This window comes from Bolinopsis microptera, chromosome 5 (assembly GCF_026151205.1).
Source record: "Bolinopsis microptera isolate Bmic1 chromosome 5, MBARI_Bmic_1.0, whole genome shotgun sequence".
Taxonomy (NCBI): Eukaryota; Metazoa; Ctenophora; class Tentaculata; order Lobata; family Bolinopsidae; genus Bolinopsis; species Bolinopsis microptera.
In genome coordinates this window covers 19766616-19793742 of record NC_087076.1, presented here as the reverse complement: position 1 = coordinate 19793742, position 27127 = coordinate 19766616, and the positions used below count along the sequence as shown (strand labels likewise).

General features: G+C 37.6%; 1 protein-coding gene across 16 annotated transcripts in view; it reads right to left on the bottom strand.

Annotated features, from left to right (window-relative positions):
- Positions 1 to 238: 238 nt before the first annotated feature.
- LOC134815693 (tubulin polyglutamylase ttll6-like) overlaps positions 239 to 27127 on the bottom strand; it is a 100540-nt gene continuing 73651 nt past the window's right edge. For 3 of the 16 annotated variants that reach the window (XM_063824271.1, XM_063824254.1, XM_063824261.1), the window contains exons 7-21: positions 25291 to 25399; positions 24527 to 24577; positions 22169 to 22312; positions 21131 to 21216; positions 19463 to 19688; positions 18756 to 18862; positions 17889 to 18120; positions 16921 to 17112; positions 16257 to 16586; positions 9324 to 9497; positions 4272 to 4388; positions 3955 to 4102; positions 1518 to 1731; positions 1056 to 1116; positions 757 to 897 (exon numbers count right to left, since the gene is read on the bottom strand). In XM_063824271.1, coding sequence (XP_063680341.1) covers positions 859 to 897; positions 1056 to 1116; positions 1518 to 1731; positions 3955 to 4102; positions 4272 to 4388; positions 9324 to 9497; positions 16257 to 16586; positions 16921 to 17112; positions 17889 to 18120; positions 18756 to 18862; positions 19463 to 19688; positions 21131 to 21216; positions 22169 to 22312; positions 24527 to 24577; positions 25291 to 25399 — 2230 coding nt within the window. In that variant the 3' untranslated portion in view covers positions 757 to 858. Of the gene's footprint in view, positions 909 to 1055; positions 1117 to 1517; positions 1732 to 3954; positions 4103 to 4271; positions 4389 to 9323; positions 9498 to 16256; positions 16587 to 16920; positions 17113 to 17888; positions 18121 to 18755; positions 18863 to 19462; positions 19689 to 21130; positions 21217 to 22168; positions 22313 to 24526; positions 24578 to 25290; positions 25400 to 27127 lie in introns of all 16 variants that reach the window. The other 13 variants (XM_063824256.1, XM_063824262.1, XM_063824264.1 and 10 more) reach the window with 10 other exon arrangements.

Here is a 27127-nt window from a genome sequence, read left to right as displayed (position 1 = left end):
CGATGATAATATCATGAATGGGCAATGCAAATGGGTGATATGTTTTTACTTACAGTCAGCACTTCGCCGTTTGAATGTGGGACAATTTGGAAAAACTTAACTACGGTACTAGCAAAACTGAGAGTTTTGCTCTAGAAACACACTTTTTCAGTAGAGGGAGTGGGGGAGGGGCAACAGGCAATGTTACGCCGCTGAGGTATAATGTGGCAAACATGATGTAAAAAACAAAAACAAAAAATTCTGGGGCTGAATAAAAACTTTTTGTACATTCTGATCTAATTTACAAATAGATATATTTCATAATTTAAAATCACGAAATTGAGGAAACGGTGTTTTTTAAACTTATCGACGAATTAATATATACATAATCTGAATCATGGTATCGGCCTATCATCGACAACTCAATTATAACTTTGCACATGCATTATTAGTTAATGAAACGCTCGTCTAGAATTATAAGAAGTATGAATAACGAAAACTACCGATTATACTAATATAGATATTTTTAATTCAAAAAGTAATTCTATTTAAAACATAGCACTACCAATTTATTATCTGTCACACTCACAGCTCTTTTTAGATTTGACCATCAGCTCATTCAAATCCGAGCCATATTGGCACAATTTGTTTCTAGCATACCACACGCCATTATTTGACTCAATATTCTAACTATTAGACAGAACGGTTCAAATAAAAATGTGGCCGGATGATAGTCACATGACTTGTTATAGTTCCACAAAGTGAGTCTGATAGAGATGTAGGGGAGGTCACCAGCGCCAGCCCTGGGGAGGAAAGAAGTAAAGGTTCCGCCATGAACAGTGTGGCTGAGAATTATTTGCTGGAGTCTGGGCTTATCTCTTATGATAGAATAGCATTGTTTTCTCTCATCGCCAATTGCTGAAAATATGCTGATATACATGTTGAATGTTGATTTTTGGACAGGTATTAGTGGTTGAAAAAGATATAGATGTGTGGACGCACAACACGATATCAATATCAAAGAACGTGACTTAAGATAAGTTAATTAAGATAATAAATGTTGCCATATTAGCTACCTTTAGCCGAAGGATATTTGTGGCGCCTCTGATTCTGGTAGACTTCGTGGTTCTGAAATACCTAATTTATCAGGGTCAGACTAATTAATTTAGAATATATGAATTTCCTTTAAATCTATTTCTAATGCTTTTTATGCTCTTTATTCTCTTAAATAAGTCGTTGTGCTCGAAAACTTCATGATAACCGCTTTTAGATACTGTTTTTAATACTCCATATTGATTGTGTTCAATAAACTTTATTCACTTGAGTACAAAGTGACGAGATTAAAAACTAGTTATGTATGTAGTTGTTCAGCACTTTAATAGAAAGTGACGAGATTAAAAAACAGCTATGTTCATTACACTTTTAAGAGACCCTACAAGCTGGATGTTTCTCTTTAATCTAAAAATAAACTGGCTTCAAGTTGCATGTCATGGGGTCAAAGCTAGAAGTTCCACTTCACACCCCCACACCTACGTTACCTCGAAACGTCAAAGTGCTGAGAGTGAGAATTTGCACTTTTCACCACCAGATCAGAGCGCTGTGAAACGGGGGCAGGCCCGGACACGACGGATAGGTTGACGTTGTTGTTGGCTGGTCGCCCGGGCAGGCTATAGACCGAGCAGATCTGATTACCTGCGCTTCCTCCCGGGGCTCCGCTCCCGCCGTTACTCGCAAAGTTAGGCGGAGTCATTCCTGAGGGAATAGAATTAATTTAATAACAATGCTTATTAATAAAAAATTATTCAATAAAACAATTATTTATTTTTACGGCACAATCAAACAATATCAATGATATATAAATCAGTAGCTCGGCTTGAGGAGGTTTCAAGTGCCGAAGGCCACTGCTTATTTTTGGATTTGAGAGAGACCTGTGCTTGAAACCCCCTCAACCATCAACTTCGTAAATATACACTGTACTTTTTATAAAAATATAGAAAAATATAATAATCTAAAATTACTCATTGGTCTAGTTTGGTGACACAGGAGAGCCCAGTTTCATGTTAAATTAGTTTAGGTTCAAGTTTTAAATTTTAGTTTAAAAGGGTTAACCATGTTTTATCATTCATGGCAGAGAGAGATATCATGTGTGTATAGCCGTACCGGATGTAGAATTTAAGGGGGCCGGGGGGGGGGGGGGGGGGGGGGGCTTTATAAGCTTTATAATTGTTTCTGATAGAGGTGAGTGATATCTATCAGCTGTTTTTAATCCTTTGGAAAAATATTGTTTTTAGCCGAAATTATTGCCGGTCAAAGGTCAGCGCTTATGTGTAAATGTAATTGTATTGCGCGAGCCTGAAGAGACCCTGAAAATCGAGTCTAAAAATCTATCTTCTCCTACATTTCTTGGGCAATCAACCTGAAACTTTCTGAAGGATATGTTCTATGGACCATTTAGAAGAGATTGTCGGGCCAGAATTTTGAGATAGGCCTTAGAAAATTTTTTATTCAATTTTTAAAATCTTGGACCTGAAAAAATCGTCAAAAAACGAGGTCCAAGATTTTCAAAATCAAAATATTATAATTTAGTTACCATGTATTAGGGTCATCTCGATTTTGGAGGGATAGCAAGGGCTTTTTAAGGTTGGATTGAGTAATAGGGGTAATACCTGATTGGGGCTGATAAGTCTGATTTTTTGGAAGAACCCGAGAATATTATCCCATCTTCATTAGCATCACATATTTCGAATACATAGGGGATGAGATCACTCCAAATTTTCGTGGAGGTGTACAGAAAGTTCTGTTGGGAGATATCTAACCTCAGTAATGGGACGATCAGACGAAGTTTTTCATTTTAGGGCAGAACTTTAGATCTTTGATGGACTGCAGGACTGAGGGACATCAAATTTAAGGATTTTGAATAGTTCCAAAAATGTATTCAATACATGTGCAGATTCTCCAGGTTCATAATTTTCTGCTCAGTGAACAGCGGTTTAGTGTGTTCAAGACAGTAGTATTACTGTTTTTAAGTTTACTGCGGCCCTAGAATTAATTTAAATTGTTTACTCCAATATTTAAAGATAGATGTATAATACTGTTGGAGCACTGGGCCGGGTTTAGGTGTATTTTGGCTGGGTCAAATACTTTTATAGCCCTTTGGGCTTTGACCAGTATGGAGAAATACAAAGTGGCCAAGGAATAAGAAATTTAGTTCCCGAAATTTGAACCCCCAAGTGATATAAAAATCACAAAACAAATAAATATCGTTGTCTCTTGACACCACTTGAGAGTTGAAAGGGTACGTGCTAGTACATGTAAGGGTGGGGGAGGGCTGCTAGGGCCATCATAAGCGTCCACTAAAGCTGCACTAAAGCCCAAGCTGTAGACCAAGGTGTTACCAAAGTTGGGTTTTGATTATTCTTTCTGTTAATCCAAGTCCTCCAAGTTTTTTGTATAAGGGAAGCAGTCCTTCCAACATTATTTTTCTCTTGCAGTGGCAATGGTTTTCAAATAATAAAGTTGCTGTAAATTTCTGTTTTATATGTACAGGGTAGCCCAAAAGTAACTGCCCACACGCAATCTTTGAATACCAAAATTTTTGAGATCATGTACATTCTTAAATTTGAGAAACATTTTAATTTTCTATATTAGTCAAAGCAGTTTAATTGCTATCGAAGCACGTCTCGAAATATTGGATCATTTTAATTCATTATGGATTAAATGCTTAAAAATAGATTGAGAGTATTCCACTAAATTTGTTCAATCCTGACAATAACGTGAGTTATTCAAGGGTTGCGTGTGGTTAGTGAATTCTATGCCACTCTGTATTATCTTATTATAAATGGCATAACTGCCCTGGAAAGGGGGTTTAAAAAGGTATTCATATATACAATATCTTAAAATTAAATTAATCTCTATTTTTGTGCTATTAACCACGCTTTTCTCTCTTCACCCACTTTGGATGCGTGTGAAACTTACCCCGATTAAAGAGGCGTGAGGACTTGTCAGTGTCGGCATCAATTCTAGAAGCTTCTTCAAGAGCTGTCAGGGTCAAATAAGAGGGTTTTTGTTGCCACAGCCGCTGTCTTTGAACCGGATATTCTCTGTGAATACTTTTCTCTGCTCCCTTAAATAAAACAACTAAGTTTAAACGAAATTGTTAACAAGGCATACTCGATAGGATGATTGTAAAAATACATACTTACTTGCCGCATGATGCAGGACAACTGACAGGTTTCTTTCTTTATAATTACAAAAAATCGCACATTATATTTAAAAATCTAATGGCATATTACCAGTTGGGAGAAAGAGTTGGGTTTCTCGGAAGTTTTAGAATTTTCAGCATCATTCGTTGTTTTGGCCCTGAATCCTGGATCCCGTGGATTGTAGCCATAGCTTGCTTGACTCTGAGGCTGAAAGTTAATTTACAGATGATTCTGTTATAATATATATAAAATGTTTCAAAATAAGAACATATTTTTTGTGAATTGCCACCTTTAAATTTAATTATATGAAGAATGGGTGGTTGAATTTTTTGCACACTCACTCGCTGCTCACTCAGTCGCTGCTTTGAAAACTGTCATGAACAAATATTCTCAGTTTGGGAAAGGTATAATTTCCAAACTATGGCATCATAACGCTAAGATTTTTTGTCCAGACTACAATTTAGGGAATTTAGGCAAAACGAGACTATGACTCATGATTTAAACATGTTTGCCATAAATGCCGGCAGCAAAAACATGTTCCCAAGATATCCCTCCGTTATTTTACAACCTGTTACCTTTACTTGAGAACATTTTGACAGGTTTTATTAAGGGCTGGGGATATTATGGACAGTGAAGAATATGGCGGGAATATTGGAATGGAACATTGACAGACAAATTTTTGACACAAATCTTACAAGTTCATGACTTTTGATTAATCTCGATTCTTTCACTTCTAGAATAATTACACTGATTGCTTTCTCGCAGAAATTGCCCGTTATATCACATCTTAAGATGACCCAACAGATTTATGCATTAATTTTATGGTGTCTGTCACTAATTTGATTGTTGAGTGTTTCGGGTTTAAGAAGCCTAATACTCAAGCATCCTCAGAAGTTTTCATTTTTGAGCTAAATTTTCTGAATTTTAACCACTGGTACAATTGTTTATAAAGTTTGTTTAATACAAAAGCTTGTATTATCAAACACCTAGGATACCTAACATACCTAAGATACCAATTACCTTCTGCATAAGTGGATGCAGTGAATCGAGGATCAGAAGGTACATATATCCAATATCCATGGAGTATAAATATTTAATTGTTATATTTTGTTATGAGACAAATTATTATTAACGTCGACGACTTTTAAAGAGCCTTTTTAAAAATCAAAGCAAATACCTGGCTTTGGTTTTTACGAAAGATTCAATGTAATCTCAATCCAAAACACAGCAATGTTTTACCTTGTTGCGATACCAAAGCCGATAAAAAATACAATTTTTTTCAATTTTCTTTTTAGACTGCAACTTTTGGTTTGAATGATTATATTATAATCTTGGGTCCAAATAATTTGGCGATCTCTTGAGTAAAATAATGTGTCTTCCACCTGTTATTAAAAGATTGTATCATCTTTTATTTTTAACAACATCTTAATTTGCTATAAAGTGACAATTTTAAAGCGATCAAATCGCACATTTCAAATCCTTAATAATTGCGGGCGTTTGCAAACACAGTACACACATGTAGTTTTTGTTATCAAAATTTTAGGATTAAGAATTTACCACAAGATAAGGTGGATTGCAAAAATTATACTTCCCCTCAATAAAAAAAGAAGCTTTGTGTCATGGGTGATTGCCATGGCTGTCGTATGAACTAAGATCGATAGCCAATTTCCGTGAATTTGTAAAAGTTTGTCTTGTGATAAGCATTAACCCATTAGGGACGATAGGGTCGTTTACGACCCACCTTTTCTAGAGGCTATAGAGGACAAACCAAAATACTAAACGCCACGAATCTTTCGCACATATGCTCAAAATTTATTGGGCTACATTATTGACTTTCCAGTCAAGACCCAATTAATCACTAACAATTAAATAATTAGACTAATTAGTCGTCATAATTGGAAAATATTTCACTTAACTTCTTGCCTTGATTGGGACATTAAAACTTTATGTGGGCTTATTTTTTTGAGAACAAAATAGTTGCGGGCAACGATTTCCTTGGCAGAAATGAAAAGCCCGTGATAATTAAATGTTCACAAACAGAGCTAGACGCTGTTTACTAACTGCGGTCGCATACGACCCACTCGTCCGGGTCGCAAACGACCCATCACGGTTTTTCGGCTATTACTTATGAAACAAAGACGTTAGGATAAAATAAAAACTGTAGCATAAGTTGAAAACGTATGGTCAATACTGTGTGACTCTAACTTTTCAAAAATAGGGAATTTGGGTCATTAACGACCCACTCGGCTCACTTGCTTATTACTACATTTGTCCATGTAACTTCTTGAATTCAGCCTAAAACATGACATCATAAGTGCAAACTCGCCTCTCAGCAAGTGATTATCATCATAAACTGCGAAAAATCGGTTAAATGGGTCATTAGCGACCCACTAGGACCACAAAATTGATTAATTAAATATAATGTTGTCAAACTATTACAAATATTAGTATAAAAACATGTTATATCTTGGTCATTACTCCTGTACGTTGATTTTACTTTTAAAATCGATCAACTGGGTCAATAACGACCCACTCGGAAGTTGAACCACGTCATTATTTATCAGTATCATGCTGTTCCACCATCAAGAAAGACACTCGTACGGTCTTAATTTCACACAAACCACGGTGGATGACAACTAGCCCTTCTGAGATCCAGGGCCAACTGAAGGGCAGTCATCACTCATCAAAGAGCTGCGAGAATAACTCGACTGCATATGCCTGGAGTTGCGTCCTGACTATGGTGCGTGGAAATCTGTACCGAAAGGACCGTGGCCGTGTCGCAAAAGAAAAGGAGATCGGCCCTCGTTCCTAACTTGCTAGGTAATAGCCATGCTGTTGTTGTTGCTTATTAGATTCTGTTACCTTTTTCGTCAATTTCGAATCTTGGTAAACGACCTGCTACAACTCACCGCTTGAGACCCAGGGTCCCACGGTGATCAGATCATGTCACTCAAGAAAAATACCCTGAACGAAGTATACGAGATATCCTGTAACCTTGGGTAAATACTGAAAGAAGAGCGGTCAAATTGCATATTCTAATCCAACATGCCAATCTGTTTGACATTCCTAGAAAGTACAAGAATAACTAAACAACTGCTGCATTCAGATGGCTAAATCTACAGCTCTGTGAAGAAGGACAAGGAAAGAGCACCCCCCCCCATCTGGCTGGCGGTGCTGCAACCTGCAATCTCTCAGACAACTACTTCGTTGTGGGTAACAACCCCGCAACAACGAGGCAGCTTTCAAAACGAAACCAAGTATTACGTAATCGGCCGAGAGGGAGGGGGGTTTCCAAATGATTACGCTAGTGTAATTTTGACATAATAGCTATGTGGTGGGGTGTGGGGGGGGGGCGGGGCTAAAAATTGTCCAATAAGTGATTACGTAATATTATGTCAATGTGAACGGCCCCTAAGAAGTAAAGAAAGGAAGCTGCGAAATGAGTAGATGCAGCCATCTGAAATCTGAATCCAGCAGTTGTATAGTTCTTCTTGGACTTTTTAGGAATCGGGAAAAGATAGGCACGTTGTTTGTTGTCTCACAACATTACGGTCGTGTACTAACAGCTGATAAACTCACCTACCTATCAATCCAATTCTGCCCATTATTCGTCAGTGATTGGGTGACGTGATCTGCAGATCACCTTGAGACTCCAGATCTCAGGAGGGCTAGTGGTCATCCACCCGTGGTTTGCGTGGAATTAAGACCTACGAGTGTCTTTCTTGATGGTGGAACAGCATGATACTGATAATTAATGACGTGGTTCAACTTCCGAGTGGGTCGTTATTGACCCAGTTGATCGATTTTAAAAGTAAAATCAACGTACAGGAGTAATGACCAAGATATAACATGTTTTTATACTAATATTTGTAATAGTTTGACAACATTATATTTAATTAATCAATTTTGTGGTCCTAGTGGGTCGCTAATGACCCATTTAACCGATTTTTCGCAGTTTATGATGATAATCACTTGCTGAGAGGCGAGTTTGCACTTATGATGTCATGTTTTAGGCTGAATTCAAGAAGTTACATGGACAAATGTAGTAATAAGCAAGTGAGCCGAGTGGGTCGTTAATGACCCAAATTCTCTATTTTTGAAAAGTTAGAGTCACACAGTATTGACCATACGTTTTCAACTTATGCTACAGTTTTTATTTTATCCTAACGTCTTTGTTTCATAAGTAATAGCCGAAAAACCGTGATGGGTCGTTTGCGACCCGGACGAGTGGGTCGTATGCGACCATAGCTGTATCTTTTAAAGTAAACGAGATACAGATTAGCTTTTTTGGATATCTCATTTTTGCTGTAATGTGACCTAGTGTGTTAAACGGCATCAAAATCGGCAAACTTTAAAACTCGTCGTCCCTAATGGGTTTAAGCGAACCAGCTTGTGAAAAACTATTAGCTATCCAATGAAAGATCTCGAATTTTTGCAAACAGCTGTGGACGAAAAGTAATGCTTTTATAAAGTTCAACTCCTTCTGTAATACCAGTGAGGGGTAATCTACTGAAATTATACCTAAAGAAATATTTTGTTAGGGACGTTTCATGTAAAATTTCTTGTCTGCGTTTCGGACCTCCTAAATAGAAGACTAAATAGCTTAATTTAGCTATTTAGTCATTTAAACTATAAAATCTTTTTAAGAGTTCCTTTTGGCAATGCCATAACTTTATAATACCATAATATCTTGGCTGTTGAGTGCTGAGCAAGACAATGCACGAACCGATTAACCGAAGTGAGTCTCTTAAAAGTAAAATTTTGCAAACACATTCGACACATATATACAGTTATAGTTGATCTGCTAATGCACTCGTATACAATTCTTTTTTTCTTTCTCACGAATGTATTACTTTCAATTTATTTGGTACAAAGTATCAAGTACTTAATAATATACTATCGATGATTTTCCAGTTCCGAATAATATCAATTTGGACAGTTAAGTTCCATGATAATATTTAATAAGTACACGTAAGATATTCATTTTAGTCAAGTTCCATCAAATGACGTTATATAATATTAATGACCATGACCTCATTACTGTATCAAATTAACTGATTCTGAGATATGATTACGATACCATGTCAATATAGTCTGAAAGTTTGAATACTTAAACGATTGCAATTTGACAAAACAAGTTACCTTCATGGTGATACGTGCAGTCTGCAACATTTCAGTTACAAACTCTGATATTCCCAGTCCTCGCACAAGATTGTCTCTCTCTATCATTCCACTCAGCCGTTCTAATTCGTCCTCTTCGGAAATGGGCATAGGTTTGGAGCTGTCCCATTGCTCCGAATTTGTTGTCTCGTTCACCTGTAAAATTTGTATTTTTAAACCCATCTAGGAGTCTAATGAAAAATTCAGCCCTAATAAGATATCCAGGAATGAGTAGATCACACAAATATTTATGATTTTTAAAGGGAGAGGGTGGTCGGTGGAACCTCTCTCCTGTGATTTATTCTTAATTGGTGAATTAATGATATGATATTGTATGCACAAAGATAGCAAACTAGACACTATTGATAAAAGGTGTTGGTTGAACTATTTAATACCATTACCACAGAACATTAATAATACTGCTAGAATAATAGTTAAATTGTCCATTCTTTTATTTCTTAAGCTTCTCTGATAGTTGAGACGTCTGATTGATAAACTGTGCAGTTGTTGAAGCATTTTATGTACTAATGTTAATATCGTCTCCTTAATTTTAACCGATGTTTATTAATATTGATTAACTCGTAAGGATTGGTGCAGTGCACATGATTAATGATTTAAATAAGAAACCTTGGGGGATGGGTATTTTCGTCAAGTAGTATCTACTTTTCAACATATATTGAGCTATATCACAGACAATTTGTAGTTTAAACTTACCTTTCATTTTAGTTTAGACAATAGACAACTACAATTTGTAGTTTAAAATGATGAAATTTTATCAATTTATGGGCCAAAAGGTATAACACCTTCATACCATTTGTTAATCAAGCAGTAGAGCCTGGCCCATGTGCAAGCATGGGGAAGAGGCAGTCGCACACTTTCAAGGAAAGTGACAGCCAACAGCATCATGAGTATTACTTCCCTTCATTTATGACCCAAATTCAACAGTAACCATCAAATTCCCACCCGCAATAAGTGAACAATCGTGCTTGGACAAAACCGGAGTGTCAAAGTGACATAACTTTCATTATTTTACTCTCCTGAACCATTCCCATTGCGTGATATGTGACATTGTGACATCGTCCTTTTCGTCATCTGGGCGTTGTAATCGGAAGTTAGTTAGTGGCTCAGAGCTGCTATCGCTTATTTTGGTGTTTGATGTTAAATTTCTCACCTGATTTTGAGATGGAACTAGCTCTTTTTGACACGAGACAGTAGCTCTTTTATTTCGCTGTTTGATTTGAAATTGGACAGTCGCTGCTATTGGACGCTGCTAATTGGACGTGTCAAGGTACCGCGTGAGAGGTTTCAAGCCAGCTTCAATTGATAACACTATTTAACAGTTCATCACAAAAAATCTTTTCCTAGACGAATTTCAGTCTCAACGATTTACTACTTTCCTGGTGCATTTTAACCGAATCAAATTGCAAAAAAACTGTATCTATAAAGAGCTGTCAACAAAGGATTCCTCACAGCTCACTTAGTGGTTGCTATCAGACGGCGTCTAAGATTGGTTGACGGTGGTCTTCATAAATTCCTGAAGCTGCGATTGATGAAATCTCACTGAACCACAAACTAGGGAGTTAAACAACTCAAACAAGAGTTTATGACCGTGTTCATTAGGAAAGTTGACAAGAGATCAACTACTTTTTATCATGTGATGATGTTTTGATCTAAATCTCGACATAAATCAAAAATCGAAGGCTTTGGACCACTTAACTGTTGTAGTTATGCCGTTACACGGTTACAATGTTAATGTGGACTTCACCTAAACATGGTCACAAAATTTACTAGTTGCTGTTTGTAAGGATCTGCTACAACGATAAACCCATCTTGCAGAGGAACACATCAGTTAGAAATAAAACCTGCCAAACTGTTTTCTTCAAACTCCGTCCCACACCCAAATTAAGCCATTGAATCGTTTAGCTCAGTTTTACTATATCGCGTGTCGAACTGTATTACTCGAACGATCGAAGGAAGTTCTTAGAATTGTCCAAAGGTTGAACCACAATGTAATTAAGCTTAATTATCACTACAGTCAGCTGAATCAAAATGTAGTTAGTTAGAAATGATTTTAATGAGATAGTATCAACTTGAGGCTTTACTATCATTGCAATTCTTCTCAATAGTACAGACACTAGACAGATCCATTTATTTACCGACACAACGAGTTTTCAAAGGAGTTTAGTCATTTTTGACTCCTAAGTATCCCAAGTTAGGTGTCCTTTGTGGCTGACCAACTTTTCCACGTTTCTTAAGGCCACTTTTTACCAGCTTTACTGTTTGTCAAATATCTTAAGTTGTGAACATCGTTGAATCTTATCAATGTGGAAAACTTTTGTTGTTAAAATGTTCATGTTAAATAATCAGTTAATTGGATAATTACCAAAAATTTAAATAATTCTTACTGGCTCAAGTGATCGAAATTGCATAAAACGAAGATAAAAGTAGTTTTTAGAAAAACGTTTGGCAGGAAACTTTGCAGAATTTTTATTGTTATTTGATCATGTTTAGTTTGATTGAAGACACCAATGTGGAGCAGCAATTTCGACGACCTGTAATGAGATAAAGAAGGTGAAAGAAGAGCCGGTATTTAATCATTTCCTTGATATTGCCGGCAGAAAAGAATGCTGCAAGATAATCTCAATCTGACGAAGGAGCACTAAGAGATTAGGAGTATCACTATCATATACGACCTTTTGATCATGGAATTACAGATTCGTGATATCCTGGCCTCTTAATACTCCTCCAGCGGAGTGCTAATCCTTCAACATTGTTTTCTGTAACTTCACTGAATTAATAAAAGACCTTGGTCGCCTTGTTTATCTCTGAGCCTAATATAATGGACTGTGCAAAAGTTCAGTTTGTTTCCCTAACGAAGTGTACGCCACAACTTGATCGAAACCCAACTCACTCTATCAGACTTTATTGGCCCTTACGTTATTCACTTATTCTTGCCGGCATTAATTATAGTTGCTAAATGACCTCAAGTTTTTTTTTCGAATTTTTGTTATCAAAATATAATTCTTTTTTCTTGATCTTATCAAACAAATAACACAGAAGATTAAAACAAAAATTAACGTTTAAAAACGGCTATGAATCTACAGTCTACAGGCTATGTCCACGAACGTATTTCTACTCCATAAACTTTTTTACTCCAAATACTTATCGCATTATTACTACATCCTTGTTAAATTATAGGCCCACAGTGCGGGCACCACACCCGACATATTCATTTCGGATCGTTAAGTATCTTATTTAAAAGTAAATACCCTTAAGTGTATTAATCATCACGTGTACTGCATCTCACCCGTAAGCCTTCTTTATGAAACGTATTACATCGAATTTTCGGACAAATCTGTGTCGCATTTCCAAGAAACATTTTTGACTACCACGTGACGTACAGCTATAACTTTAGTAACCTGGTCAGTTATGGAAATTTGCCTGCATTTCATAGCCGACAGCTGATAAGTTTTTGTGGCCTCTCAAAGGTCTATAAAACTGGAAAAATCGCCGTTTTGGCCATGCCCATTTGTGTTCTATTATTATATTAAATGGTTATATCAGCTTCTAAAAATCGTACAGAATATTAGGTTGGCTTAAAATAACCGAAATGGCCACTTAAATACTTATTTTTTCAGTTATTAGGCGTTTTGGGTTATTAGGGCGTGGTTCCATTATCTGTTTTTATGGGATAACACTGATCAAGCAAGTAACAAAATGACTACTTTAGCACTATATGCATGCATAGTTGCAACCTTGGATTCCTTGGACCTGGATTCTTCGGCTACTTAAAACATGGCATGAAATACGGCTGTGGCTAGAATCCCATCCCATTAATTACTTTAGCACTATATTTAATGACTACTTTAGCACTATATTTAATGACTACTTTAGCAATAAATCCTTCCGACATAACAATTTTCCTACATGCAAGGCTGATTGGTTTGAATTCCGCCCACTTAATACCATTTTTGGCTGTTTAAACTTAAAAAAGCGTATCAGAACCGGACTCGATTAAAATCATTAATTATCCAGCCTGATATCAGGTCGGTCACGTACGGAACAGTAATTGTACGATAAACTCGCGGTAAGCAACAGTGACTGTAGTCAACCTCGAGTTAACTGCGTAATTACGTAACCGTGCGTCAACCGTGCGTAAACTTTAAGTTTATACAATCTATTTTGGCCTTCCAGTGATGCACGCCGGTTCATTTTTCGCCAACCGGCGGCGGCGTGCCCAAAATGGCCCGGCGTGGCGGCGTTCGGCGGCGTGGAACATAATTTTGTCAAAATTTAGGTTTGAATTTCCAGGCCCACAAAAATTGTGGCGTACGTGCGTGCATGAAATAATGATGTAATAAGTGTGGTGTTTACAATTATATTTGGTGATTTTTACAATTATATTTAAGAAAAATCAAATTCTTGACAATGTTGGACAATTTGGATCTCCTAGAGTTCAAGATCAACCCTGACTGGCTCCATACTCTTTATATTTCCTTTCACGCCACGCCGACTTGAGAGGTATCGGCGTGTGAAAATGTGCCGGCGCGGCGGCGTCCGGCGGCGGCGTGCATCACTGTGGCCTTCAGATCATTTACCACGTTGTGACGTTGATATTTTATCTAAAAGTAAAATGATTTTAAAGATCGACAAATCTATCCATGATAAGATGCACTTTAGAGTTGACCGACGGGATGAAAAATAGACAAATAATTCTCTTTAACGTGCTTGACAACGTTTTTAAAGTAATTTTTTGGACGACTTAAAAAGGATAACATCCAAAAAAATTTTAAAGTTAAAACTAAAAGATCCCATTTTCGCATATATTTTTACTCATTAAAATGACCGAAGTTCCCTTAGTTGCGATGGTTCCAGAATGGGAAGAAGACAAGTACATCACACTCGTGATCGGGATAGTAGTCCTTGCTGGTTCCCTATTCCTGGGAATAGTCGGTAACACCCTCGCTCTTAACTTCTTCTGGAAAAGTATCCGTAACAGTGTTTTCTCCCCGATCTTCTGCGCTGTCACCCTAACCGACCTTCTCACATCTATCTTAGCTCTCTTCGTGGGACTATGTTACGTCCAGGGGCGCAGTCCGGGTCCTTTTTCTGACGTCATTTTCAGAGAAACGTGGGGATCTCTGTGGAATTTCAGCTCTAGATACTCGGTCTACTTGGTGGCAGTTCTGAGCATCACCCGGACCGTCAGAATCCTTCTCCCCTTCACTGCTATCAGGACGAGGGTAGTTCAAGTGAGTCTGATTGTGTATGCGGTGTGGCTGTTCTGCACCACTCCTGCCTTTTACGGAATATCCCACTACTACAAGGCAGAATGGTGTGCCCTAGGTCTCAACAAGTCCCAGTTTGTGGGAAATGGTTCCCGTGACGTCACCTACTACATGATTGTCATGTCCATCCCGACCATGCTTCTTATCCCAGTTCCTCTCACTTTCATCTCGGCTCTGGCCAGCCTCTACAAGATCATCTTGCAAAGTAGGCAGTACAAGAAAAAGGTAATCGCACACCGCAACTTCGCCAGAATTACATTCACCAGAACCACCGGCGTAACAAAGTCAAAAGGAATGAAAGAATCTGTGAAGCGAGTTAAAGGAAATGGTCCCTCAAAGGACAGTTCGTTCCAGTCCGGAATAACAATTGTGCTGATCACAGGAACCTACCTTGTCCTCAACATTCCATACAGCGTGATATACCTCTATGTACAGACCCGGTCAAGTCAACTCTCAGTGCCACCTTACGCAGTCGTCACTGACGACTACGTCAAATCCTACCTGGTGGGAGTCACTCATATTCTGAGCATCGCACTCAACGCAGCGCTGAACCCCCTGCTTTTCTACCTCAGGATGAAGGATTTTCGGGAGCACGTCAACGGTCTGATGCCCCGACGAGGGCATGAAAGTCGGAGAACGTCAAGAGAGGAGTACACAACTCCGTCAGGAAGCGGCGGACAAGCTGCCCATACTCATTTCACAATCTTTAACAAGTCCAGTCCTCACGGCGATTTAACGCCGAACACTGAACAAAAATCATTGAATAATTCTCCAGGAAAATTGTATCCTTTATTAACGAAAGAAGACAACAGAGATAATAAGATGGGGGATCCAGAGAAAGACGATAAAGAATTAACTGATAACAAAAAACCTCAAGAAATAGTGGTTAAGGTGGATGTTAGAAACAATCCCAACACAGAATATTAATCCGCTTTATTCCACTATTCCACCTCAAGAAAGAGTAATTGTGCTACGAACATTACACAAACATTCTGATTGCTGATCGCTGTATGTACTACTACTATGTAGTAAAAAACGCTGAGAAAAGTTCAAGGATAATTCCACTATTTTGAGTATTTTGGCCATCAATTTTTATTACTCGAAGAAATTTTTCTCTTTTCCGCCTTACTGCTCGTGAAATTTCTCATCTCATCTGAATTGCAAAAATTGCGAAGATGGGAAAAAATCTTCGCCAATTTCGCCGTGAAGAGATCCAAAAATATCTGGGATGTCTTCTCCAAATCCCACATATATCTAAATGAATTTAAATTATGTTTGTCTTCGTGAGCCGCCATAATAAGCAAATATGATTTAAATCTTATATGGAATGTCAATATTAATGTTCAGAAATGAAATGTGAATACGAAATATTTTAAGATTATATGTAAAATAATTACTTTAAATTTACAATTTAACTTAACACCACTGACAATTACAAATTACGAAGATGAACTATTTAAAGTAATATGCATGCAAGATTTTATATGGAATATACGTACAGGAAGACAGAGTGAGACGACACAATGAACGCCACTGGGTGATAACGCCACTGGGTGATTACGGCACTTGGTGAAAAAGTAACTAGGTGACAAGGTAGTGCTTCACAGAGGGACTCCACGGATCTCACCCTGGACAACACTTTGAACATTCCCGGGTAGAAGGACGAATCACTAGGCATCATGGTGGGGAAAGATGAGACAGAACCCAGGAAACACCTTACTTTCAGGTAGTCATTTTGGGGGTTTATGGGCATAGTGGGCATTTTGATAACGATATTCTCGCGTGCCTTCTCAAATGTTAGGTTTCTCAAGCGGGATGCTTCCTTGAAGATGTTATCCTGGTGGGGGGCCGACCCGGCCAGCCCCTTGATCTGGTCGTTGAGCAAGTCGCTCTTTCTAGGGGAGGTAGCTGTAGTCATGTGAATAGGGAACCGAGGCGAGCCGGGCGGGAGGTTTTCCTAAACAATAACACACAGTGGTAAATTAACTGTTCACAACTTTTAGTTACACTGTTGAACTTTAGTGCAAGTCCGGTTTTAGGATCGGTTTAATTGCACGGCTACAGATTTTACCTGTTTATTGATTTAACCCGTGCAACTGCAATCTATCCGTACCTAAAACCAAATTAAACCTGTTAAAGTTCAGCAGTGTTAGTGATACAATCATTCCCAACACTCTGCTTCTACTGTAAGAGTTTCATGAGTTTATATGATCAACTATTCGTGTGGTGAAATACGCTCTTTTCTTAAAACAGTCGACAAATTGAACATCACTCTCATAACGTGCACGTACCATTTTAAAAGAAGGCCGCTTGTAAAGTCTCTCAGGGACCGGCCGGACTTTTTTTCTGATGCGTCTCCGTCCAACTGCCTCCCCACTTTCCCCAGTATCAATTGCTTTACCACGAGGTCTTCCTTCGTTCTGCTTTGCCAGGATTGCTTCCCGCTGCAGTCTCGCGCACTCCTGCCGGGCTTTCGAGGCTACCTGTCCAAATATTTTATTTTATGTGTGATAATAGATAAAACATACATCTCTGATGAGGCTTTGACCAAAAGAATTTAGATTTAAAGACCATACGACAAGTTTTGAAGTATTTTTAAAACCGATTTATCAATTTTGAATGACAAACAGGAAGTTAGTCACTGGCCAGTGGTCATACACAGTGTTCCGTTCCGTATTTATTCAAAGGTGGGCGAAGGGGAGGCTATAAAGATCAGCAAAATTCAGATCGCGATGTTCAAGAAAAGCATAAGAGGTAGAATGTGCTGAACAAATGCTGTTTCCGGCAAGATGGGTCACCCACACTGGTCTTACGAGGCAATGGAGTGATGAAAGGAATTTTTGGTTCCCGTTTGATATCGAGGGAAACCGGTTTCTTGTGGCCGCCACACTAGCCAGACCCCAAATACATTTAGCAATGGGGTTTCTGGAAAAGTCTGGTCTACTCAGATGCAGTCCCTGAGATGACCTATGAACTCAAACAAAAACCATATGAAAGGTCTGCTGTAGGAAATTTATTTGTGCGGGTCAAGAACTTAGTGCTTAAAAAGGTGCCCTGGTTCGAAAAATTATCATCACAACAATTGAGACGTTCCAATCATTCGAAAAAGACGCGAGTCCAAATAAATCCAGGAATTATTAAATGCCCTGTAATATTTTCTAGATTTTGCCGACGAATTAACTCTTTAAATTAGGAACTTTTAATGTTTTGATAAAATTTCAGGTACTGGAAATTAAACGGTCTTCAAGTAGGAACCTACCGTTTCAGTAAAAAGAGATCCACTCTGCTGGAAGAAGGGCTTATACTTTGCCTCGTTAATACACGGATAAACACAGCGGTACCCGCCACAGTTGTTAGCCTCGGCTTGTTCTAAGACCAGCGAGTACGCTTTGTCCGTCTCCAGCGACTCCTGGTGCTGTTGTTGACGGGTACCACTCTTTGCAAACAGTCTCTCCTTCACTCGCCGCCTGTCCTCCTCAATACAACGTTTTCTGTGGGGTTACACTGGCTTTAACAACCACTTGTTATTGTAATCTCGTGTGTTCATTAACTTTTTTACAAGCTGTTTAATCTACAACATAGTTAGATCATCGACTATCTCTCATGAAGTTTAAGCGATTTCTGCTAATTAACTTGGTTGTGATCTACAAAATGGACACATGGTGTGGCAAGTTAATAAAATTTCTAGGAAATTATTGAGAAATTGGGGAAATTTATTAAACCTTCTCACCAGAAAATTGTCATTTACCAGCTAATAACTTAATAAGATTATAAATTATTGCTCATGGAGCTTGCAACCCTGTTTATTTGCTTCCTAATGATATAAATTAGGACAAATTCAATTCGGTTAATGTTGAATCAGCTGCGGAAAATAACGGAGAGCAGATGTATGATAAGAAGTCCTCCTTTGAGAAGCAAACGAAGGAAAACAAGAAAATTTCATAGACAGATGTTAAAAGAGTTGGCCGGTTTACTGTTTTTTATTTCAGTGGTCGAGTAGATTTTTCCCTATACTTTTTCCTTTTAAAGTAATAAAGGATTTGCAATTATATTTAGCAGGCGAATTTTTGGTTTATCATTCGACTAACTACTATTTCATGAAATATTTGTGAAAAATATCGCAAACCTCTCGAGATAGCTGCAGTTGAGCATTTTTATGGTGTCCGCTAGGAATCCCTCTTTAATTTCTTTGTCAAGAGGAGAGTCTGTATGGAAACTGGGGGAGTGGTTTACCTGAAAAGATACGAAACTAACTAGCGCACTTAAGCAGAGATATAGACAACTACAAGCATATATTGAACTCTTTAGTTTGTATCTTGGCTTCGGAAAGGAAATAAGCTGATAACGGGCAAAAAAGACAAAAGAGCGATTTAACGTTTCCGGTTCGGGCGTTTAACCACTTATCAAGATACATATTAGAGGAGACATAACTCATGTTAATATGGTCGATTTCGATCTATTTTCTAGATATTGGCGCAATGAGGAAGATAAAATCAGAATGTCTGTTATTTTCGTCAGTCTTGGTTGCAGTAAACCGTAAACATGATAAAAATAACCTTTCTCGCTTGTGACAACTGATCGAATGGAAGAATAAACCATACCGTTTGAAAACCTAAGCTGAAGCTACGGTCTGTACTCTGTTTACATTCCTACTTAGGATCATCAATATAATAAGATACGAATAATGGTTTAGCTGTAAGAGATCTTGGGCGAACAAATCCGGAAGATTTTAATTCCCTAGAAACACCTTCTAAACAGCCCTCTCTGTGTTGACTTATCTCTCTATGTTACAATAATGAAACATTAATAAATTCAAAATATTGGAAGCATTACCTCAAGTAACCACGGCTTTAGTTTTCGGTCCAGCATGATGTCAAACCCTAGAATCTCAAAACAGGCACTGCCACGGTTATGATTAGGAAAACATGTCCTGTAATTGTGCTTCAATGTCGGATGCGAAACGATCAGTGTCTTAACGATAACATCTTCGATATCTGCCCATATTTTTTCCCTGTTGTATCCGTTTGTTTCCAACCATTTGTTTAAATGCGTTATCTTCCTGTAAGTAAATTTCAGTTAGATTGGCGTTTATTAATTATCTTATGTTTGATGTCATCTTCGTTTCAGTATCCTAAATTAGCATGCAATGGCTGTGTAACTTCGTTCTTCGCAGAACTAGATCAAGGAAAGGACACAGACTATTTACGGAGCATATGCAGAGTCATGACTTTATTTCAGATGTTGGAATTCCAGTTTTCTGCGATGGATCACACGTGCAAGTCATCCAGTACAATTAAGGCATGTCCCAACCAATTTGAGCAAACAATCTGACTTTAATTTGTCCATCTTAATAAACACCCGAAAATGCCCATTTGAAAGCCACATTCCGGTGTCTTCATGCGCCTGAGGTCCGCAAACAGCTGTAAACGCCCTCCCTGATCTATTTGGACAGTTAACGTTTCTACTTATCTTGGAAATCCGGTTTCCAACGATGTTTTGGAAATTTTCAGAATTTTCAGAATTTTCATGAATTTTTGGCATATTTCACCTTCGCCACCCTTTTTCACCGATTCAAAACACTTTCCTGTTATATTAGAACTGATAACTTATATGATAGATCAGTTTAAAGCTGTTTTGGGCGAAATCTGAAATTGAGAAAATGTCTCCATTTTGAGGAATCATTATATGCTTTATTATATTGACTGATCACGGTGAAAAGAAATTGTGAGAACGCCAAATCAAAGGTCATCTCGTAACCATAGCAACGCGCATGGTATGGCAAAAGACAATTAAAGACACCAAAAGATTACAATTTTGTTTGCGCGCGTTCCTGTACGTCTCTGACACGCGCGCCAAACATGAAAATTTCCCACCAGTTTATTATAATTAGACAAACTCCGTCGAGAATCCAAGAAATTGAATTAAATCTCGAATTTAGATTACTCAGATGGACAACTCTTATATTAATTCAAAATAATCCCAACCATTTTTTCCCCTTTTATTTCCTTCACACCATTCAAATGTCTACCTTATAATAAACCAAAATTTAAAAAGCGAATCCCCGGATAAGTTAGTAGCAGTAAAGAGCACGGCGGTTGCTCGAACATATTGTAGCTCACAATGCGCCAAAATTCAAGCCACCTGAGTACACATACTCCAAAGCCAACATGAACATTTTTGCGATGATTATAATTTGATCGCTGTAGCTTAACTTATTGCAAGAAAATAAGAATATGACATCAATATGCTTTGATTCGCTGTTAAATTTAAAGTTTATTTTCATTAAAGTCTATATTTAAATAAGTTTGTTTCATTCAAGTTTGATTTATTAAGTTTAGTTTTATCAAAGTTTTTTTGTTAAATCTAATATTTAAAATGTGTTTTTGCACAGTTCTGCATGTTGATATAAGGTTAATTTATATTTCAATTTGCGTGTTTTTATCAGATAAACTTGTTATTATCAACATAAAATTTTCCAGATCACAAAGAAGTAGCTGTTACCTCTTGTGGCCCTTTTCATCGTCCCTAATAAAGTCACTGGAATGTTTTGTAATTGCGTAGTTCGTCAAGTGCATCAAAACATCGTCCTGAAATTCCTTTATTATACTACATGTTATATCTGCATCGTGTTCTGATGACCTTCTAATTACATGGTAATTGCCAGGTAATTGGCTGGTAATTACCAGATGATTGTTCTGCTTGCCTGCTCACGGGCCTGCTTGCCACATCTAATAAAAACTTACTAAATCTCAGACAAAATTCAAAAAGAAATCATTCCGTTCAGTCTCTAGGAGTTAGGACTATCATTTAATTGATTTTTCAGCTCTGTAATCATACGGTTAGGGGTGACAAGCAATAACCAACTCAATACGCTTCAGTTAATAATTTCTTAATCAATTTGTTAATGCAATTTAAAAGACGCCGCCTCGCCCAGTAGTCCTACATTCACTGTTACTGTACTGAAAACCACAGCTTGTTATGCTGTGATATATACTAATCCATTCCTTGTAAACAGAGCATAATGAAAATTACTACATTCGAGCTTTTAAAAATAAGACAAAAAGTTTCTTGGTGTGTGTGTGTATTGATCAATCGTGGAAACTTTTTAGAAAGTGAGTTATAAAACATTATGCGAAGTAATTTTGCACGTGAAAATAATATTATCCCGGCTGGGGGATGTTTGATTGTCTGGAAGTTTGAATTTTCCCTCGAGCACAACAGCTTCACAAAAAACAAGCTGCAAGGATGTGCGTGACATTGGAGCAGTAGAGCGGTATATCAGGACTCTTACACACACAGTACACAATTTATTCTCGCAGTGCAATGTGTCCAACATTAGTGAGAATTCATCCTGCACAAAGTGTGTGTGTACGCTGTACTTGGAGGCTTTTTGTGCAGTTTTTTTGCACTGAGAAGCAATAAATTAAAAGATGGAGCATTCCACTAGCTCCTTTTTGGCGTTTAATTTAATAACGGAGAAAGACGTGTTCTAAAACTGTAATTTGCTAAGAATATTCCATCTCGACTAAAACCACTTACCACATTATTATTTGTTGGGTCTTGATAAGGTGTAACAGCAAAGCGAACCAGCCCATCCTTGTACACGTAAATCCTCAGAGGATCGCATGACGTAACCAAAACATAAACTCTCAAATCAAACTTTAGGTTGTCTATCAGGAACGGCTGAAAAGTATGGAAGCATTAGAACGATGTCCAACCATTAAAAACAGCTCTAATATTACTCCCACAGAGATCAGATTAATTGATGATGTGATCCACGGATTTCCGGTTATTGATTTATAAATGAGCAAGAGCTACCAGGGAAGTGTTCACATGACAACTCAGTACAGAATAACTGCATCTAGGTAGTAAAACGTAATAGCTTTGTTGTTCACTTTTGTTTGAGAAGCCCAATCAATACTTTGTGTTATATGAGTGTCTAGTGTAACTATTGTAAAAATTGTTTTATCAATTATAAATTTTGCAACACAAACGTTTAGTTAACAAGCTGTAGATTTATTGGCTACCACCATTATTGTTTCTAATTGCCCTTGTTGGATAATCTAAGATCAGAGGAGACTTGAGGAATTTATTGGCAATCGCAAATGTCAAAGATACTTCAATTTCTCACGGTACTTCAAGCTATTGAATATTATGGAAATAAAACATCAAATAGAAATTTAGTAAACCATTCTGGACCATTAATTAAAGTGAACATTATGTAAACAGTCAAACTTGTATTCACATTCCCTAAATTTACGGGTCCTTCGACTAATACCGCGACTTGGCACATTTCCTTTCCTCCGAGTTACTACTATTTTCATGTAAGTAAATCACAACTCTATTTACCTAATACCTCCGTTTACCAGGTTATTTAGTATTCATCGTGACTCGTGAGGCATAGTAAATGAAGGTTTGACTTTAGATTGTAAAGTTCTTATCTAATGATAATGGCTTAGTATTTTAGCTATTCGTAGCGAAATGAGACGCAGCTTATGTTATATTATATATACAGCTGTCCGAATCATTGACATTACATCATCTTTATGAAGGATCCGTTACATCATCACACGTGATCGTTCTGTCGCAGCATTATTTATCCGGAAAACACGGCAATCAAAACAACGAGTGGAGGTTCAAGAAGCACAATCGGCTTGTTCCGGATCCGTTCCAAGCGCAGTGACAACTGCAGCTCAGTATTTTTCCCATCATTCCGTCCTTATAATTTAACTTCGCGAGCCAACTCATTGAATTTATTCAAGCTAGTTTCTTAATTTGCTCCAAGTTTACTTCTGGCTAATCTTCAGGACATTCTGTACTTACAATTAAGCTTCTCAAGTAAAAATTACTAGCCGGCTTGACAAGGTATTATAAAATATACAAGTTTTTAAATTATTTAACTTGCGTGATTCTTAACTTGCTCCAAACATATTTAAGTATTTAATGTTACTTCTGTCAAACTTGGATAATTCGTCATTATTATTTTAAACTTATCAAGCAAACATGGCGGGCCAAGTAACAAACTGTCTAATTATTTAACTTTGTAACTACTTTCTTAATTTCTCCATCTTCAACAAAAATGCTCTCATCCTATTACACGCATTCACTCAATATACATAATGACTTGTATTTATGAAATTATTTTAAATAAATATTACTTCTGTCGAACATTCTGAACTTTGCGTCATGATCATCAAGCTTGTCAAGCAGGCATCAAGAGCCAACTAACATGTTGTCAAATCATTTGCTCGCGCTAGACTAGTTTCTTAATTTGCTCCAAGTCGAATAAATGTTGCTGAGTAACAACATGCCAAATACTTCACAATTATTCCATGCTCTTCGAAATTTTCAAGAATAATCATGATTTTATTCGCTGTGGTCGAAAGCGAGTACAGTGACCGACAGTGTGCAGGATTTGTTCATGAGACCGAGATTGAGGTGGTCATTTAAAAAATTACACGGATTCAAACCAAGGGCAGGGCTGATTCTCCTGAACGCGCCGAGGATTCGGTTAGATCGCTTACATTCTCAAATCTTAATAAGCCATGTCTAGTCCACATTAGGAGACAATCCTTGGCCTTGAAATTAATATCAGCGCTCAAAGCAGCATGCTGCCCTACCCTCCCTTTCTCGGACACACTAGTAACTCAACACTCTAACTTCAACCCAAGTCGTTGTCATGGCGACAGAACTCAGTCGAGCCACCTTGCTCTGTCTTTGACACAGATTTAAACGAGCCAGACGTTAAACACTCCCTTCTTCTCCAGACATCACGTGACGTCATGACACGTGACGTCATGACACGTGATGCAAGCTGTTGAAATTAGTTTCATCTAACTGACAAAAGTTTTATATGGCATGTATATTGTATATTACAGAAGATTGTTACAAACCCACCTTAGATAGATACTGTTGAACGACGAAGTTATCGCAGTGCTTGATGTCTACCTGTGAAGGAGATAATATTGTTATCTTTATTATATTTGGGGTATTTTTGATTGTTATATTATCATCTTACTGATATTTGACCTTAATTCTAGATATTCAAACTTCAGAAATTTTGGGGACCGTAGGGTCTGCCCACACTACGCCTCGTTGTGTGAATCCGGTTTTTTGACCCACCCATGTGGCCCGTCACCACATGGCGTAGTGTGGGCAGACCCTTACGGACTTTGGCATGAAAAGGAATAACTTGCCACAACTTAGTTAGATTTAAACCCGTTTAGACTAGCAATAAAAACGGTTACGATCCTGACAACAGCCTGCTAATACCACATTTGGTGGTAGTAGCAGGCTGGTAATCGATTAAGGTTATAATTATATGCATAGCTAGCCTAATTAGTAAACAAACCATGAAACCATCCCCCTTCCATGGTAATGATAATACGACCTGGTAATAACCCTAACATTACCAGTCTAGAAAGAATCTGAGAAGCTAGCTTATCACTACCCTAGTAATAGCCAGGATGGCAACCCCTAGTTTTACTAGTCTAGAACGGATTTCATTGGCTTAACTGCTTAACGAGTGGGATTCATTTTGATCTTATTATGATTCCCTAATTCCTATGTAGAGCAAGTTTATCATACTATACTATTATTATGCACATAATATGGTCTCCGGCCCCTCAAAAAAGCCTTTGCCAGACCCATAAAAATCATACCTTGGGAGTTTTAGTTAACATGATTCCCTTTCCCTGACAGCTGTTGTCGGGTTTAATGATGTACGTTTTGTTCTTCTTCGATCTGTGGTACGTCATAAACTCGCTGTAACTGAAAATACATTGAATTAGGGCGGTTGCCGCTGCCCTAATAGGGACCTGTAAATTGTAATTGTACAGATGAAGTAATTGTACAGATGTTTAAAGGAATTATAAAGGACATTATAAAACACATTACATATTGAATTTGATCGGCATCGTTAAATTGGATTGGATCGGAGTACTGCATCTGAATATAAAACTGGCATTGAGCCAGCAATCCTGGCCCAGGATGAATTTATATGCTAGCAGGTACGGTCAGGGTCGGATATTTGTAGTGTTAATCAAGTGAAATTAAAATCAGAGAACAGTAAATGTAACACTTGTTACCCCGGACATTTGAATAACCGACAAATTTGTTGCCATGGTTACGTAACAGAAATCTGTTATCCTAAATTAATATGGAAATACCATATTAAAGGTAATGCATGATACAACATTGGGTTGTTGTTTTAGCTGCATACCCAAATACCACACACTTTTAAAGCATTAAGATGATGTGTTCATATTATTTAAGGCTGTGTTCCCTCCCACCTCAGGTAGATCGATGTTTTAAAGTTTTAAAACTACAGGGTGGGCCTCAAAAGTCTACCCGTCCTTATCTCTTAAAATTGTAACAGCTCGCTGAGATCTCACTAATTATTTTATTTCAGAATGGAAAAGCGCCATAACTTACGTTCTGATTAATATTTTTGCTTCAAATTTTTAGAGAATGTCAATCATAATTAGACACAACTTCGTGCCAAGTTTTGTTTGAGTCTGAGCTTGTCTGACAATTTTAGCTCCTGAGCGTGCTAGCTTTAATTTCTCACCCATAAATGTTTACATTGGTTAATAGGAACCACCAAAAAAAACCCTGGGTAAAAAAATTAAAAAACCACCGATTTATTTATGTTTTACCAATTCTATTCACCATGATACATCGCACATTCCATGTGAGAAGAACGATATAAACAAGCAGGAAGGATCATCTGTGATAGTCCTTATCAGTTAAAATATAGAGAGAATGGAATGTGCGATGGATTCATGTGAATAGAATTGGTAAAACGTGAATAAATCGCTGGTTTTTTTATTTTGTTACCCAGGATTTTTTTTGGTGGTTCCTGTTAACCAATGTAAACATTTCTGGGTGAGAAATTCAAGCTAGCTCGCTCAGGGGCTGAATTGGTCAAATAAGCTCAGTGAAGCTCGCAATCACACAAAACTTGCCACAAAGGTTTATCTACTTGTTATTAACATTCTGTGAAATTTAGAAGCAAAAATATTCATCAGAACATAAGTTATGCCACTTTTTGTTTTTTAAATAATTAGTGAGATCTCAGCGAGCTGTTACAATTTTAAGAGATAAGGACGGGTAGACTTTTGAGGCCCACCCTGTATAAGAACTCCTGGTAGCTAATCAGCTAATTATTTAAGTTTATAGATTGACTTGACCAATATTAATAGTGAGATCGAAAACTCTCACAAGAGAACATATTTCGAGGCGCTGCCTATAATACCCCAACCTCGCTAATTAAGCTTAGGTTTTATAAAACTGGCGCGAGCGGTCGGTTTTTTTAAATAGTAATGATATAACTAGACTTTAGGTAGTAATAATATTATGAACGCCTCCTTTACAATATAGATATTTGTTTTGCATGTCTGACCGCACGTGCAAAATCACGACGAAAAAAGAAACTGCGTGGTTACCAACCCACAACGGCTAGGATTATGATCTGCTTTGTTGTGATCAAAACGTGTT